Consider the following 18,524-nt stretch of genomic DNA (forward strand, 5'->3'; position numbering starts at 1 on the left):
AGTTAGCCAGAAGGTCACATCAGTGGTAAGAACATTGTGTTGCAGAAGCGTGAAGTGAATAACTAAGGTGTATTCTTATAGGGTGATTTGATTCATTGTAACTTCTGTTCAAAAGGTGATTAAGGAAAGTGGACCTCCTCACATGAAGAGCTTTGTCACGCGAGTTACTGTAGGAGAGTTCACTGCAGAAGGAGAAGGGAACAGTAAGAAGCTCTCAAAGAAACGTGCTGCGATGGCTGTCCTGCAAGAGCTTAAGAAACTTCCTCCTCTTCCTGTGATTGAAAAGCCAAAACTGTACTTTAAAAAACGCCCCAAAACAATATTGAAGGTATGTGTCTGTGTCTGCCTGTGTGTCAGAATTAGGAATGTTTGCTTAGGAAGTAACAGAATTGCTTCATTTTTAAACGAGGAAAAACTAATTTGTCATCTTCTGTCAATTCTTTGTCAATATTGTTATATATTTGCTTGCACTGATACGCCAGTACTTTTTTAAATTCTAAGAACACGGTGAAATTCTCAAACGTAATGACTTGTAAGGTACTATTTCTTAAGACCCGAGCTTGCATCACTGAAACGTGCAGGAGGTTGTTCCAGTGTAGTGGAGGATCAAACCCTCAGAATATCTCTGCGCATTTGTGTGAATGTTCCGCATCTACTCCGTTGGGAGGTCCTTCTGGAACATATGATGGCTCTCTCCCTGCTCTTTTCTCTCCCACCCATGCCCCCTGAAGCTTTCATTTAAAGAGAGAGATGTATATGAAAGAACAGATACATGGGGGAATGGTGCACAGTCCAGTGTCCTCCCCTCATGGAGCTGATTTTGGGAATTTTGTGGGTTCAGCTTCAATGTGTTTAGATCGTCGAAAGAGCCGAAAGAAGCCCGGCAGTTTATTCATCTGAGCTGAGTGTGTCATGTTTCAAGCTCCAAAGAAAAACAGTTGCTTGTTTCGTGTGCCTATGTTGAGGTTAGTGTTTGTTTGATAACACTCTGTAGCTCTCAAAAAGATAGAAAATAGACTGGAGACCAGCCCATGAAGGACTTGGTGACTTTGAACTATCCCTCCATGAAAATGTGCCCCATCTCAAAGGGTATTAATGTGCTTCTTGCTGCAGTAAGGCTTCCTTTAGAGGGTCTGGATTCTTGTGAGCTCAAATTTCTTAAATGGTGCTTTTATTATCAGTGGCAGCAGATTTGTTGCTGCTTCTTGAATTCAGTTAGTCCACACTGACTAGCCCTGATTTGTCCATTCATCCTAACTTTGTACAGAAGCAAAGGGCCATCTGAAGTAATCCGTCTTCCAGTTGAACTAACAAAAGTGTTCTCCAGGTATACTCGTGAAGCATCACTACATGGTCTCAGCACTGTACAATTAATCAGATTAACTTGTCATCTATTCAGTCTGAAAGCAAAGGCCTTTTAAGTAGTTAACATCTTCTACATTTCATTTTATTTGAGGAAGTATTATTTTGTGAGGAAAGCAGTTAAACTCTGGACGTGATTTTCCATTGTCTGGCATATTGGGTAGTCGTTTACACCTGTACAAAAGAATGTCTTATTATGTTTATTTAAAAGCACATTTGTAGCCTTTCATGCTTGTTTCGAATTGGGTCTACGCAACAGTGGAAAGTTAGTCACTTTCTGTCTGGTCTCACAGAGTGACTTTTGCCCTATAATCTGCAGATCGGAAACCTCAAGACTAGAACTATGTTACACAAAACAGAAAACTGTTATGTGCAAAAGCCGTACTTTGGAATATATTTATAGGACCTAAATTTAATCTATTTTTCTGTATTGGCCTCTTGTTGATTAAAAAACAAAGCCTGTTCAATTTTTGTTCTGAATTTGACAACTGTAGGGATAATAAACACACTGGTTGTGTTAAAATACACAACTATGTGCACAACTTGCATTATGTTAGGTTAGGCAGCTCTATACGAGCGAAGTCGTATAGAGTCTGAAGTTTTAAATATGACTTGAACTCAGTCCTCACTGAGTATTGCATAGACTGTAAAAATAAATAAATACTTAGTCTGAGCAAAGGTATGTCTGTTAGAAACCTGTATCCTGAGTGCAGTATGTACTGAGTGCAGAATTCTGTAGGAGCTAACAGCACAGCTATCTAGAATAAGCAAATACTTCGGAGAATGCAGAACTGGGTTTGGACACTGCACAGAGTCCTTTAATCTTCCTCCTCTCTTCATTTGCCTTTATGTCAAAGTGAGAGATTTTTCAAAGAAACCTGGGTTAATTACATACCTAGCTCCTACTGAAATTCTGGATATTGGATTCCCAAAGACTTTTGGGAAACTTTTAGCAAAAAAATATATTTAGTGCAAAACCATCAGCATTAATGCAGCTTTAAAGCTGCAAGACCTGAAAGTCGGAAAACAAAGTGTTACAGAATCTGTTGGCTCTGGCTGTCTCATTTTGGCAAATTCTGCGCAAGTACACTCTGAGCAGACTTACATGATAAGGGTATAATAATGTCAAAATTTCTTATATTACCATATACATACAATTACCATATACAGTTACAATTTTAAATTTAATTACCCAAAGTTGACCACATTAGAAACAGACGTTAATAGTCAAAACCTGGATATGCAGAAGGTCTTTATTTTTTGAATAGCCAAACCTCCAAAATGCATTTAGTTTTCCCGTTTCTTTTTGTTTAATCTGTACATATTTTGAGCATTGAAGAAAAATGACAATAACTTTTTTTTTAACTTGTATATATATTTACAAGGCTATATCTTATGACCTGCACTTTATTTAGCCTGCTCTTCATTTTGTCTCTGCCTGGCTCCTTGCCCACACAGCTGCCCTTGTGCATGACATTGTCCTGATTCTTTTACCTACATATTCCCTAACAACTTTAATGATTACACTATGAAGGGTTTGCTGCACAGCTTTCTTAATATATTATCCCTCTGCAGTCTTTCCGTTCAGTTTCTGATCTTCTCTTTAGGTTCTTTGTTCTTTTTTGAGAAGCTCAGATAAGCGTGGCTTCTGGTCTTCTCGTATTCTGCAAAAGCCTTCATAAAAAGGAAGTAAAATAATAATATAAAAACACTTCTACATTCAAATTCCGTTTACGTTTATAAGTTCTTCCTTATGCATTATGGCATATGAATTAGCCATATATGACTTCAGATAAATATGTTTGTATCTTAATTCCTTATCCTTTCCTTATCTCTGCAAGCAAATATTTTGATAGCTGTATACTCTGAGTGAGCATTTGCCTTACGCATAACATATTAAAAGGATTTCAAGACTAGTACAGATATTTTGTAAGGACTGTAGTTTTCCACTTGTCTGTGTAATTTTGGACATACCAGTCTCTCTGTGCTTTTGTTTACCCCATCAGGTAGAGGCATGCTATCACCAACAATGCATTTTGACGATGTAGTTGTGAAGATGGATATCTGTAAAGCGTTTGAAATACTTCCATGGGTGGCTCATAGTGCAAAACGTTTGTAGCCATTGGAGATACTCCTCTCCTTGTGTTTTCTAGCTTCACTATGTAACAGCATTTCAAGGGTTTCAATTCCTATGACATGCAAACAGAGCAAGCCTTCTGCATCTTCAGTTTAGTTGTAGGATGGAAGGCAGGAATCCTGGGAGAAGTGCAGCTTCCTTGTTTTATGTCAAATCTTTTGTGTCCCTGTGTAAATCTACCTCTTAATGTACTGCATGTTCCAGTGTTGTAGCAAGCTATTTAAGGCGCTGAGGGAAGGGTCACAGAAGTAGGGCAATGAAGTATAATTGGTGAGTCTGCTTATTGTCATCCATCCCCACAGGGATGGATGCCATCCATCCTACATAGATAGTTAAGGATATTAGTAGACTGCAGATGTTGGGCATACACGCTTCCCACAACAGTGGCGGAGAGTAGGTGCTTTTACTTGAAACAGTATGCGCTTGAAGAATATTATCTTCTGTTACGTGATCAGCAGATGATACAAAATTTATTTCTTGTTCTCTCAAAACAAATAAGAGAGGACCATAGTAAATGATTTATTAAAATAACGTAACAGTTTTATTGGTATATGCTGAAATCATGGTTGTTCAGGCTTTTTTTTGGTTTTTTAAACTTTTTTAGACTGGACCAGAATATGGTCAAGGAATGAATCCCATCAGCCGCCTGGCTCAGATCCAACAGGCCAAAAAGGAGAAGGAGCCAGAGTATGTTCTTCTTTCAGAGAGAGGAATGCCTCGTCGTCGAGAATTTGTTATGCAGGTATCGACTGCTGTTACGTTAGAGGCAATTCTCTTATTTGGTTGTGTTCAAAAACAAGAAAAATGGTGGCATAATATAAAGCTGATCCCTATGTGTTTAACTCTTTACTTTTTCGTCGGTTGTATAGCAAGAGCCTCCTATATGTTTATCTTTTGGAGATTTCACATTTTTATACTCCTTTTATTTTTATTCCACCTAATGGTTTCTGCTTTATCTCTAGATTTACTATTTGTTCATGATTTATTCACTTTCATTTGTCTTTTTGAAATTTTGCAGCTGTTGATTGAGGTAATGCAACACTAACAAGTATTTTGAAATATCGAGGAGACTCTCCATCTTTCTGAACCTTTTCTTTTAAGAAAGTAGTGGTGTACGTCTTGTAAGAGCAGGCTCCTTCCAGATTTTCACTTTCTCCATGGTTTTGTTAATACCTGAAATACCACAAAAAGCTTTTCATCATGTTTTTAGCCTGTCCAGTGAAAGGTCCTGGGCCTAACAGGGAAACAGCAAATCATCAAAATTCGTATAATTTTTAAAGTAAGAACATTTTCAAAGGTTTAATATGGCCATGGTATTTTAGTAGCTGGCACAACAGCAGGCTAAGCAAGATTGGGGACAGGAAAGAACATTTTTTTTTCTTGTCATGTTTTCACTCAGATAATTTTGTGCTGGAATGGTTCCGAACAGCATATCAGAACATGTTTTGACTTTTTGTCTACAAACCGCACCAAGATGTCACTTCTGATCACAAGTGGAATTCATGATGTTCCAGCACCTCCTTCTCTACAAAATTAGTTATGTTTTCACTTAAATCTTTAAATCCATCTTTCTTGTGTACCTGTATCTTCCTATCTTGGATCTCAGTGGTCTTTATGGAGAATTTATTATTTTTCTTTCTGGAAAAAAAAGATACTGGGCTCTTTTTCTGTCTAGAGTTATTGTTGCAGAATCTGTATATATATGAGTATAGACTTAGATTTCCACTTAGATTTTTATGTGATTTGAAAGTATTTGAAAAAGAGTAATCCTGTCATAGACTCTTTCTTCCCCTGCTCAGTCTTTCTTGGGAGAGTCCGCAGTCTGAGGTGGTTCTTTGAGGTCTCAGAAAATGACTGGGTACAGCAGTTCAGTATCTAAGAAAAAGTGGCAGAGAATTTGTTTCTTCACTGAAGGATTCTCAGTAATAGTAATCTTTGGTCTGAATCAAAAAATAATCTTATAGGAAGTTAATGCATAGGAGATTCCTATGTGAAAGGGTGAATCAAAGACATTCCATGGATCAATCGCTTTATTATGTATACTTGTAAATACTGTAACCTCATTTTTAACCTTTTTTTAATATTTATACATTAAAATCATACTGCTGTTTCTTTTGCCTTCAGGAAGTCTCAGTGGATTCATCATGACACGCAAAAAAAACCTTATCAGAATAAAAAGCCTTTGTATAAACTACTTAAACAATGTTTTCATTTAATTTAATTGAATGTGGAAGTGAAATATCCAGAGATAATATGTTCATTTTTATCTGTCACACAAAGAGCAAGTTTAGATGTGATGAAATGGATCCAATTACTTGTCCTTACCACTAAATAAACAGAAGAAAACCTCTGATGACATTAGTTGGTGTTCTATTCCCAAAGTCAATTTCAGAAAGCTCCTTCTCTTTTTAGTCAGACCTTTAATCCTTGGCAGAGGTTATAATAACAGCTAAACCGGTTTTACAGGTCCGAGAAATAGCAGCACGTTGATTTATTGTAAGCTATGTTATAAATTATCATTGTGTCTTGTCCCGTTAAAGTCCTTCAATGTTACTGCGTACAAACTTATAGGAGGTTGGCTATTTTCTGATTGTGATTGCAGAACTGCATAAAGGATAAGCTTTTTTATTTCATGATTGCTAATATTTCTGTTTTATGTGGCTGAATCTTTTTGTTTAGTTGTGTATGTATTTTTTCCAAAGGATGTTTACAATCATTCTTATTTATTGACAGTTTTTCTTTTGTGTTTATAATTAGTAGTATTTGAAATAAAAAAGCTTAAACTTTTTGGAAAATATATACATGATAATTTGATGAAAGTCAATAATTTTTAAATAACAAATCTTAAATAGCATTTTTTATTTATTTAACAAGTATGTGTCTGTCTAATTTTTTTTAAAGCTCCTTCTGGAATATTTCAGCTCTTTGACCTCTTAAGGGACCTTTTATTCTAGTTGCCTTGTGCATTGTATTGTTTTTATTTTACTTTGGTTTCCATTTTTAATATACTTTTGAGACCATCCACCATTTTTAGAGGCAATTCAGCAATTACAATGGCTTAATGCACAAAGTGACATGTAGCTATTAAAGAGCTATGAATATTCGACAGATGAATGTGAATGACAGAGCTAATACCACAGACAAGGCACATACAACTTGTGTGGTTTATGAATGGTACCAAACTCAAATAATACGTTACAGCCACACTCTTAGTGGATATCTGTTGTCCGTAGTACGTCTTTATTTTTAGGTTTTAACTTCTAGTTTTGTGAAAGGCATCTTGCTTGTCAGAAAACCTTTATGTAGTGCGAACAACAGGTTTGCAGCTTTCCAAGTAATGCCTTGATGAAAGCTAGTCAGGTGCAAGCAGTGAAGAAGGAAACAGCCGTGAGTCCTCCTTGCACTTGTTTCCCTGGGGACTCAACCCCTATGTTCCTCGCTGCGCCATGCAGAGGCAGGAGTACGCAGATGGCTGTCGTCTGTCTATAGAAATTGCTGTCTTTTAAATCTCCAGATCGTTTATTTTGTCTCCCTTGTTCTGGATACTGTTGCAATCATGCTGGAGAGCTGCTGCAGACCCCACTTCTACAAGGAAAAGAAGTCCAGATCCTGTAGCACCTCCTCCTTTAAAAAAGAGGAGAAAGCAAGAGTCGGGGGTGGATATTCAGCAGGGGAAAGGGATTGGCACAGAACCTGGTGGAAAGGAGAGGACTCCATGTGCGCACTGTAGATATACAAAAAAATAGCTCTTTGTGAATTTGAGGACCTTCTAAAAAATGCAAGCAAGCTCACCTGTGGGAAGTAGCATTGTAGTCCCCTTTTGCACTGTTCTTATTTTTTGGAGATTGCACCATGAAAAGGGCTGACGCAGTTGTTGGTAGGTCAGCCGGATTATTATGTGGTGATATTGAAAGGTCATGTACTTACCATGTTTATGATCAATATATTTTTTTTAAGGTAAAAGTAGGCAATGAGATTACTACTGGAACAGGCCCAAACAAGAAAATAGCTAAAAGAAATGCAGCAGAAGCAATGTTGCTACAGCTGGGTTATAAAGCCTCTACTCCTCTTCAAGATCAGCCAGAAAAGGTGAGAACCAGTTGTTATGATGGCAACATTTCACCCTTTGTCCAGATATCTTAGCTGTTTCAACTTAGTAAAATCAGAACCTTAAATGTATGCACCACCTGTTACTCAGGTGTATTTCAAACCTTATTCTTCATTTAGCTACAACTCTATAACTACAGTGAATGGTGAGTGCAGCCTGTCCTCTTGTGAGAGTAAGAACAGAAATGTAATTTCAGGAGTATAGTGTATGTGCAAAAATACGTGCTTGTAACATGAGTGCACATATTTCTACTTAAAAAATGAGGGCACACATGCCTCTTGCTTTTATTCCATTTTTGGTGTCCATGATAGGATACGTCCTCTCTTCTGAAACTGCGATATCCTGTATCATTAATTTTCATGTATGATATTATTAGTTGTCATATGTGAAGTAGTCACAGATGTTTGTCTTACTGTTGCATATGCACTAAAAGCACTCTAGGAAAAGATGGCTTTTTCAAGGCCAAGAAACACGTGTGTCAAATTTTTGTGGAAAAGTAGTAGATGACATTTTAAATTCATTCATGTTGCAGGTTAGTGATGTGCAGCTTAACACTGCTCACCTCTCTTGGGCTTGTTGTTGATAAAACAGTTTTATTACCACAATTGAGTGTTAAGATTTTGCTTTTTATATCCTGAAAAGACCAGAGCAAGGTATTTGGCTAAGCAGTGGACTCAGCAGAGCTTCTGTCGTATGCATGAAGTCACTGCACGATACTTTCATCGGAGCTTACCTGTTTACTGTTACTGCACCAGCTCAGGTCAACAGAATGCTCTACTGGGGTTCTGTAGGGCCCACATAATAAACCTGTATACATACAGTACTGTATTCTCTTCTGAGTGGTGGCTCAGTGGTGGCCTCCTTTTCCGTTTAGGAAAAGACTATAAATATATCACAGAATCACAGAGTAGTTTAGGTTGGAAGTAGTTCACAAAATGTGAACTACTCAGATTTTATGAAATGGGAGTATTCAAGACACTAGAACAAATTTTTATAGCTTGCTGGGGTCAAGGGCATAAAACATCATTAGACCATCTAGTCCGATCTTCTGTATATACCACACTGAATATTTAAAGGAGCTACTCAAATTAGTCTGAGTAGATTAAATCATTTTAGTTCACAGGTTAAGCTGTGTTCCCTACACACAGAGCAGGAGAGACTGAGGTGCCAGTAGTTCTTTGTTCCAGCATATGCTAAATCTGGGTTTGAGGCTCTTATTACCAAATCACAATGCTATGGCCCTATGAAACAAAGAGCTAATCCAAGAAAAATTTCACCTTGCTAGTTCAGAATACATTGGAGCTTTTTTGATTGATTAAATTTGTATTGCCAGACTTCATTTCTTTTGGCAGACATGCAGTTGTGTATCTGTACGTAGTATGGATGAAATGTATTCTCCTGAGTGATCTGAAGGGCGCTTTAATTCAATATGGAAAAATGTAGAATCCGTGCTAGAGGAGTCAGCACTAGCTGGGAGCTGGTTAGGGTGAAAGCTACTCAGATAATCTCCTCAGCCGAAACATGTCCAGTGCTCGAGAAGAAGGTAGATAGCCCTTAGATCTCTACCAGTTTGAGCACTGCAAAATTTCTTCCGCATGAAGTGCACAATAGAGATATTTTATTGGAAGATACTTGTTTCTCTCTGAATCCTAAGTAAGGCCCCAAGGTAGCTTAGCTAGACGTATCAACTTGACATCTAAATGGAGAATTTTCACTTATGTGTTGTCTTTGATGAGTTAAAGAAGTAGACACTTCCACCCTGAGTCCTTTCAACTCTTCCTCCCTCCACAAAATAAGCAGTATCGAATTCAGTGTTCTTTCCTCACACCCTTGCTGCATAAAATTTGATCATATTCATTGTTTTAGTGAAGAGCTAAGAGTGTTACGTTACAAGGGCAATGCATGTTGCTAATGGCGGTACAGGTATTCCAAATGATGTAAAAAAGTAAAAGCTCTGCTCTTCTTTTTACTGAGGTAATCAGATTGGTAGCATGTTCAACCTGGTAGCATTTGTGCAGAGCCCTGAGGAGAGCAATTTGAAAATTTGGGAAATTTTTTGCAGCTATGAGAATTTTAGCTCTGTGGATGAAATTGGAGAATTGTAATGTTTTCAGTTTTTCATGCTTTTATCTTTTCATTTCTTCTTGACGTTTTTTTGAGAGAAATACACCAGAATAGATGGTATTTGTGTGAGACAGCAACACTAAGGCTGACTGATTCCTGAATTCTTGTTAAGCTCCCCATCATGAAGTTAATAAACAGTAAAAAGAGAGGAACTGAGAGTTAGAAACATTATTCGTTGTATTCCTGCAGTGTGCTTGGGAGATTTTCGTATCCTGTTCTGGATTCATGATAAAGCCATTCTGTTGTAACAGACAACAGTAAATACAGGCATATTAACAGATTTCATATTGTCTATTCATTTGAAGAGCTGTCTATTCCATGTTTTCCAGTATACTTATTGTCTGCTTCATGATAAGAATTAAAGTTGTGTGGAATTAAGATGCATGGAAGTGGATGACCAGTTTGAGAAACAGCTCTAAGACCTATCCCCTCTTTCCACTAAATAACACTTTGTTTTATTGTGCATCTCCTATACTGTGATGTTATGTACGTTGTTGTGTACATGATGAGGAAAGGCAGGGAAATAGTCATTGGGGTAGCTACTTTCCTTCTGTCGTCTTCCCAGAGAAAACATATCTTCTAGTAGTCAGCATTATAAGGTAATAGTAGCCTAAGCCACCTTGACTTAACCTTTGAGATGCAACCATGGAATCATGGAAAGGTTACAGAGGCAGGAGAAGATGTGGGGTGGACACGTCCCCCATGACGGGAGGACAGAGAGCAGCGTTCTGTCCCAGCTTGTAAACCAGATAGGCCCTCTCCAGAGGACGAGGCTCTGTCAGACTGCAGACTTTAGGCCCTTCTTCTTGTCTCGCTTCCTGTCAACCCCTTCTCCCAGAACTAATGATTATGACTTTGTCATGGTTTATAGTAATGGCTTATAGGCTGCATTGCTGTGAGGTTTTCTGTTTGCATGTAAAATGCCAGTGAAATCTGAAAAGAATCATTTGATTCACTTCCGCTGAGCTGGTTATCAATAGCTTGTAGTTTCTAAGGAAGCCTGGACTTGTTTCTGTACCTTTACACAGAAATCTAGAACAATACCATTTTATCTTTACTGTGTTTGACTTCAGGAATGGCCATATTTTGAACTTAAGTGTTAATTGCTTCTCTTTTCTGTGTCAGAACGATACCCAGTGTTAAACATAGTGAAATCCAATTGTAGGCCATTAGCCTGCTCAGCAAAGGTCTATATGTTAAAGTCATGGAAAATTGTAAGACTCTTTATTGCTTCTCTTCAGGGATTAAATGGATTCCTAGTGAGTAAATATTTTAAAATTACACCTGAAATACTTTATAGTGTTTATGCATTCTTTCATAGACAGATAATAGGTTCTTCTTGTTTCAAAATGTAATTGCTGTACTGTCTGCGTATGTTCCCAACTGAGAGCTGCTTAAAACATTTGATTTTAAGTCTGAATTGGTTACATATTGAGTTGAGTCTAATACTTGGGGAAACATTTATATTTCAGTGTTGGGCAATAGTTGTAAATGTTTATTCATGAAGAGTACAATCCTCAAATAGCCTATTTTAGACCAAAAATTAAGATACATCAGCAAAGTTTTGTGAGCAGAGGTGTCAATACTAAGTCATCCTTTTTAGAATCTTTCAAACAAATTTATAAATCTGAATATTTTATTTAAAATGTAGTTTGCCATTTACTTACTTATCATTTTCTACCTGTTTCAGCTCGGAGAAAATAAGAGTTGGAATGGCCAGAATGTTGGGTTTCCTGAGCCAACAAGTAACAGTGAGTATTACTTTCTATATTCATACTTATTTTTACTTCTTTTTTTCTCTTTAGGATTTGGATTACTTGATATATTAGGCTTTTTATTGCAGTGAATTAACTCTTGAGTGTTGTGTGAGTATAGACATGAATGAATGCTGGAATAAGAAGATTTTTGTTTACTAAATGATCATAGAATCCTTCAGGTTGTAAGAGACTTTAAGAGGTCATCTAGTCCAATCACTTACTCAAAGCAGGGTCAACACTGAATTCAGACAAGGCTACTTAAGTTATTTTCCTGCCAGGTCTTGAAAAGTTCCAGGGATGGAGATTCCACAGCCTCTCTGGGCAGCTTGATCCATTGTTTTAATTATTCTCACACTTTTTTTTCCCCCCCTCCCTTTTATCCAGTCCGAACCTCTCCTGGTTCAGTTTATGACTGTCATCTCTTGTTCTTCTGCCGTGCATCTCCGTAAAGTACCTGGCTCCCTTTTTCTGGCAACATCTTCTTAGGTATTGGAAAGCTATTATTAGGTACCCCCAAGCCTACCACTGTCCTTGAAGCCTGATCATCCAAACAGTTTTTCACCCATCTAGTAGTCTGTTCACCTAGACTATAACATCCCAACTTGGATAAAAGGATACTGTGGGAGACCATGTCAAAAGCCTTGTTAAAATCAAGGTAAATGGTATCCACTACTCTCCCCTGTTCATAAATCCTGACACTTAATCACAAAAAGCAATCAGGTTGTTCAGGTATTATTCATCCTTGGTAAATCCGCGTGGACTGTTCCCAATCACTTTCCTCTGTATGTGCCCAGAAATGGTTTTTAAGAGGACTTGTGCCACAATTTTCCCAAGGACCAAAGTGAGGCTGACCAGCCTGCAGTTCCCTACATTGTCTTTCTTGCCTTTGATCATGGGTGCAACATTTGCCTTTGTCCAGTCATTTGAGACCTCCATGACTTTTCAAAGATGATAGAGAGTGACCTTACAATGACATCGGCCGCCTCATTCGCACCCTGGGATCTATCTCATCTGATCCATTGGACTTGTACAGACTGAAATTTTTCAAGAGACCTCTAACTCCGACCTTTCACTCGTGGTAGTTTCTCTTTTCCTTGAACCCTGTCTATAGACACAAAGGCCTAGAAGACCTTGTTGGTGAAGGCCAAGGCAAAAAAAGCATCTGTATCTGCTGTCACGAAATCACTCTCCTCCTTTAGCAGCATTTTCTTTGTTTATTCTTTTACTGTTAGTGTAATGATAGAAGCTCTTCTTGCTGCCCTCGAGGTTCCTTGCCAGTTTCAGCTCTAGGTTAGCTTTAACTCTCATGACACCCTTCCTGCATGCCTGGGCAATTTTTCTAAACTCTTTGTTGCCTGTAGCTGCTTCCACCTCTCGGTATACATTCTTTTTGCTTTTGAGCTCAGTCATGAGTTCCCTGTTTAGGCAACGTGATCTGCCGATACGGCTACTAGTTTTCCTGAGTATCAGGATAGTCTGTTCTTGTGCTTGGAGGAGGTTGTCCCTAAAGACCTGTCAGCTATTTTGAGCTGCTTTATACTTCAGAGCTGCCTTTCCTGGAATCTCATCTACTAACTCCTTGAATAAGCTGAAATCTACTCTCTTGAAGCCCAGAGACTGTACTCTACCATCTGCCTTCCATATTTCCCTCAGAATCTTCAGGAGCATCAGTATTTCATGTTTGCTAAAGCCAAGGGTGCTACTGGTTACCACATCTGCAATAAGTTTTTCCTTGTGTATGAGTAGCAGATTCAGGACAGCAGCAGTACTGGTTGGCCGTTCTATCATCTGTGATAAGAAGTTTTCTCTGACACTCTCCAAAACACTGGCTTATGTCTCACCATATTGCTCTTTCAGCACAAGTCATGGAGGTTGAAGTCCTCTATAAGAATCAGCATCTGTGGTTTGGAGACTTCCTCGCGTTGTCAGATAGCAAACTTTTATTGAATTAATTCATAATACTGCATTTGTTCTGCTGTGTCCTGAGTACACTTAGACATTAGGGAGTGTAGCTGAGAATCTGAGAGCAGGAATGAAGCTTTCTGGTACAGTTGGAAGGAAGAAGAGAGGGAGCTGGACACCTACTTAGCAACTGTAGGGAGGAATTCAAGAATTTTTTTTAATGATACTATGCTTACATACTGCAGGGCTGAACACATTGGAGATACAGAAATACTAAAAATTTGTGTAATTTTTGTAAATTTTTTGTAAAAAAAAAGTGTTTGTAAAAAAAAAATCTCTTGATTAACTAGAGAAGCATAATGAGATATACAGAGTGTGAGTCTGTGTGAGGAATTTTATAGTAATAGTTTAAGTGTTTAAGTGTTGTTACATTTCCCCATGTACGGAAATGGCATGCAGTTTTGAGCCTGGCAGCTTTAAAGAGCTATGAGAGAGATTTCATACAAGGATCAATCTGGTCTAATCTTTATTTAGATTATGCACCATACATGCCCTTTGGTTCCAGTGCTGTAGATGATGACTAGAACAAGCCCTTGTGACTTCATGACTAGATTTTTCCCAGCTTTGGACTTCCTGTGTAGAGGGCTAAAGATGATATGAATAATACTTCCTTCGCTGTTCCAGGATCCCTACGTTCTTTTCTAGTACTGTGTTGCATTTTGAATTTCGTATTCATCCCAAACATCATCTCCCTAAACTGAGGATTGTACAAAGACATGCACATCAGCCACCTTCTGTTTTTTGCCTATCCACATCTGAATGATTTGGTCCCAAAGACAGGTTTGGGGAGGGTTCAATATAGTGTTCCAATACATATGCAATCTTTCTAGTCCCTGGACCTGGGGAAGAACTGAGGAATAATTTGTGCTTCAGTTTGCACAAAAAATTTACCATTATTGAAAATGATCTTGGATTCAGTATAGGCCATTGTGTTTCCCTGCAAGGGAAAGTTTCTGTAGGATCTAAGACTTAATAGTATTCACTTCCTTCCAGCCCTGTCGTCAATTCCCATCAATACTTTCAGATGATTGCTGTTTGCATTGGCAAAATCTCTAAGGACATGGCCTGTGAAATGTCTGCAAATCCAGCCTTCATATTAACATATTGACATTTGGGACAGCAGGATAAGCTCTCAAACTTTTCTTTCCTATCCTTGCAGTGTTTTGTAGCAAAGGTATGTACAGGTGACATGACCATCTGCTACACTGGCAAGAAAAAATGAACCCATTTTGACACTTTATCTAGCAAAAAAACTTTAGTATCATACATGTAAATCCAAGTCTGGAAGGAGAACACAAAGGCAAACTCATTCAACAGGAGACAAGATCAACAAAAACTATATTTTAAACCTTTGCTGACCAAAGCACTTTTTTCAGATTGACCTGTTGATAGACCTGTTTGCAGTCAGACTAAACCTACAAGCCAACGTACAGAAAGAGGTTTTAAGTCTGGGATGTTCTTCTAATGCATGGAAGACGTTCTTAGATACCCTCATTTCCATTCTTCTGACACCCAAGTATCAGGCCCTTGAGCCCCTAACTCCTTTTTTGTGCATTTGGATCCAGAGGCAAAATGAATGATAATCAGCTGATTAAAATGGCTCATTTTTGTTTTTAGAGGGGCTGTGCTATGCTTTTGCAAAACAGGAATGGTTTGAATCTCACATGCTGTAAGCAAGCATTAAAAATGATTTTTTTAGTTGCTCACCTCCTCAAGGGCATTTCTGGTTCTAGAGTATTTTCTTTAAAATTTGCAGCTTAACGGTAATTTCCATAAAAATCATTGGAGAAGAATGAGTCCATTACAGTAATTTGGAGGACAGATAGGTCTTTCTTCACTTTATGGTCTTCTTCAGGGCACTCACTAGATTCATAGAAGACAAAGAATTGCATTTTTCATCTCTAAAAGCCTTAGTGCGATATCACTTTTGGCTGAATGAGTTGCCGATAGGTCTTCTTTTTGAGTTTCTTACTGAAACCTCTCTAGAGATTTGTAAATTAAAATGCCTTTCTGCTAGCATTGTGAGTTTACTGTTTCAATGGGCACTCTATTAATCTATATTTATACTGCAGCATAAACGCATTTATGCTGAAGTATACTATATGGTAGTCCTCAAGGACAGAGTCTGCATTGAGTTCATTCAGCTTGATGCTTACAGTTGTTACAGATATCTCAAAGTATTTTCCTAATTGTAGTCTTCCAAATAATACATCCGTATGAAAGGAAAATTAGTTTCTATACCACAACTCTTTTAATATGTAAATACCATATCATTCTGAAAATGTACCATTTATTTGTAACATATAGGATGGAACCAGAGATCGCTGGGTAGAAAATGCAGTGTATGTTTTTGTGTTATCTCAGGAGCCAATAACCTCGTTTCATACCTTCCTACCGAATGAAGAGACCTTTCTTTCAGGACATGGTTGAGGTTAGGAGATTGCAGCGTTTGGAGATTTACAGAATATTCACTTGAAATTTATTATCTATTTTTCACAGACACAATTGCCTGTTAGAATTCTAATATTTGGCAGGGAAGAACGGTCCACCAGTACATATTTACCTAGGAGCACTTTGCCCTCTCTTCTTCTGGTGGAACATTATCTGCTGTTTTCCCACAAAGGGAATGCATAAAGACCCTTGAAGAAGAATTAGTAAATATTGTTACAAGTTTTTCCATTTGCACACCTGTTGATCTTTCCCTCAGCCTCACAGTTCTAGATAACTTCAGAGATTGATAGTCAAGGAGAACTGAGGAAATCTGAAGTATTGTTCTTCTATATGAAAGAAGAGATCACTTGCACGTCAAGTGCAGTTTTTAAGGCAGTGGTATATGTCACTAACAAGTTCCATAGTCTGAGGTTAGAAATGCTGCATCCTTGCAAGTATGAATGTGCTACAGTTTTTCATAAGTACATCTATTCTTGCAGTGTTTAAAATAGGGCAAATGGAGCAGCTTCCTCACTCCTATATCCCTGCTTATAAGAGAAATGTGTCGTTTGCATTTGCCATGACCCTAAGACTTAACTGAAAATCTAAGGCAGGCTCTGAGGATAACAATTGTGTCTAGTTAGGACAACGTACTGTGGATCCGTTTCCTTTTACAGGCAAATACTCCTTCTTCGTGTGCATAACGTACTATGTTTTCATCTGAAACTGTGTGGAGTAAAACTGGGATAGTAAAATGAACTTGTATATTTTAGTAAAACAACAACAAAAACCTAGAAACTGTTTATTTTAGCACAGTTGAAGAACAGAGTCCATTGTGTCCTTATTATGTAGTTTATATTTTTTGCTGAGAAATACCTTTTATTCTGTATCCGTTAACATACTCCATGCATTTTTAGTTTTCCCTATTAAATGTCCCTGAAAACTAACTTCTCCTGTTCCTCTCTATCAAGCACTCTCACAGCTATCCTTGGAGCAAAGCTTCTTCCCACAGATTCACTTCTTTACCATTCCTCTTCATTTCACAATCTTAAAGATGACTTGCAACAAGAAACTATTTGTTTCTTAGTACTGGATATCTTAGAAGTTTTTCACATGTGAAATAACTGAAAGTGTTGAGTATGTTTGTCCTTGATGCTTCTGCAAGAGACTTTGAAGATACTGTGGGCGGATCACAAGCGTTTTCAGCCCATATAGGAGATGTTTACTGTCAACAAAATGTTCATGTATTTCTGGGGAATTTGACTTAAGCAGGTGTCAACAAAACCAAAATGTGAAACAAAGAGAAATCCTGATGCAAATTATATTCTCTGTGGAGCGTGTTCAGGTTCTGGTTTGATATTTCTCAGTAGGGGTTATCATAAACATTAGTATGTGTCCTAGGAGAAGCTGTAGATGAGGCACAGAGTGTTTAAAAATGTACACAGTTAAAAGAGAAAAGTAACTGGACTTTTTATAACTGGACTTACTCAGGAGAAAATAATGGCCCTAACTGCTACTATCGGTTCCCCCATCCTCAATTTTCCATAAAATACTTTTCGTATATCTATTCCTATCAGTTTTGGGGAGTCACAAAGCAAATACTGAAAAACTAATGCTAAAAAACTACATTCAGAACAATCCTACCTCTGTCAAGATAGCCCCTTTGTTTTTCTTGCCTAACATTTTATTACTTGGGATTCTGCATGACTTAAAATCTTTGTTCTTCAGAGCACATCTGCTCCTGCTGTTTGTTCACCACCTGAAATCATAAGCATTTGTTGGTGACCTCACAATTAGTTACTGTGAAGATAATTAGATTGTCACCAACAGATGATTATGATTTCAGACGGTAAATGAGCAGCAGGAGCAGATGATCTCCTAAGGAACAAAGATACTTGATCTCATGCAGTTGTTCTCAGGAAAAAACAAGCAATGAGAAAAAAGTAAATAGATACTCAGAACTGAGTTTTGTAAATCTGTGACTAGGAAATTTCAGCATTTGTCCATAACTAATAAATATTTTGATTTTTTTTCACATATACCTAAATAATAAGAAATATAAAAGAGAAGTATAAAAGACGTGGAACTACATGGTGCTGCTGTAACCTGGAACCGTATGGTTGTATTCAAAATATTATCTAGATGCATCTTCACCAGTTCTGGGACAAGAAAAATAAATGCAAAATATATTGTATTTTCATTAAATTTGGCATATTAATAGGTCTTCACTATGGAGGAAACAAAATTCATATGAACTCTATAGTTCTGGCACTGAACAGTTTTATGAAGTTTTTTTTTTTTAAAGTCCCCTACATGTTTATTTTTTAACTGGAAATTTTGGTGAAGCCCTCTAGTAGCTAATTTAATGCCTGTATGTTTGCGTTAACAGTAACTAAAGTTTACAGTTTTGTGGGTAAAGTTTTTTTTTTTTGTATTTCAGACATTTTTAATTGGAATGAATCTGTGTTATATTTTACCAAAGCATTTGTTTTGAGGGTATTTCAAAGGTGATTTGCAGTGAATTGTATCAATTTTTACTCACTAATTAACTGCTGTATTGTTGGACTTCACTTTTGAATTGCTTCCAAGCTTACTAAACTTTGTCAATTACAATACGCTCTTGCTAGGGGTTAGACTGATGCAT

General features: G+C 37.6%; 1 protein-coding gene across 9 annotated transcripts in view; it reads left to right on the plus strand.

The window, feature by feature from the left end:
- Nucleotides 1-18,524, plus strand: part of STAU2 (staufen double-stranded RNA binding protein 2) — a 171,899-nt gene that overhangs the window by 65,546 nt on the left and 87,829 nt on the right. For all 9 annotated transcript variants that reach the window (XR_011139188.1, XR_011139187.1, XM_068932499.1 and 6 more), the window contains exons 8-11: nucleotides 116-328; nucleotides 4,104-4,241; nucleotides 7,457-7,588; nucleotides 11,422-11,482. Coding sequence is in view for 7 of the 9 variants with exons in the window: in XM_068932499.1 (XP_068788600.1) it covers nucleotides 116-328; nucleotides 4,104-4,241; nucleotides 7,457-7,588; nucleotides 11,422-11,482 (544 nt within the window). In the remaining 2 variants the exon portion in view is untranslated. The remainder of the gene's footprint in view (nucleotides 1-115; nucleotides 329-4,103; nucleotides 4,242-7,456; nucleotides 7,589-11,421; nucleotides 11,483-18,524) is intronic.

This window comes from Struthio camelus, chromosome 2 (assembly GCF_040807025.1).
Source record: "Struthio camelus isolate bStrCam1 chromosome 2, bStrCam1.hap1, whole genome shotgun sequence".
Lineage (NCBI taxonomy): Eukaryota > Metazoa > Chordata > Aves > Struthioniformes > Struthionidae > Struthio > Struthio camelus.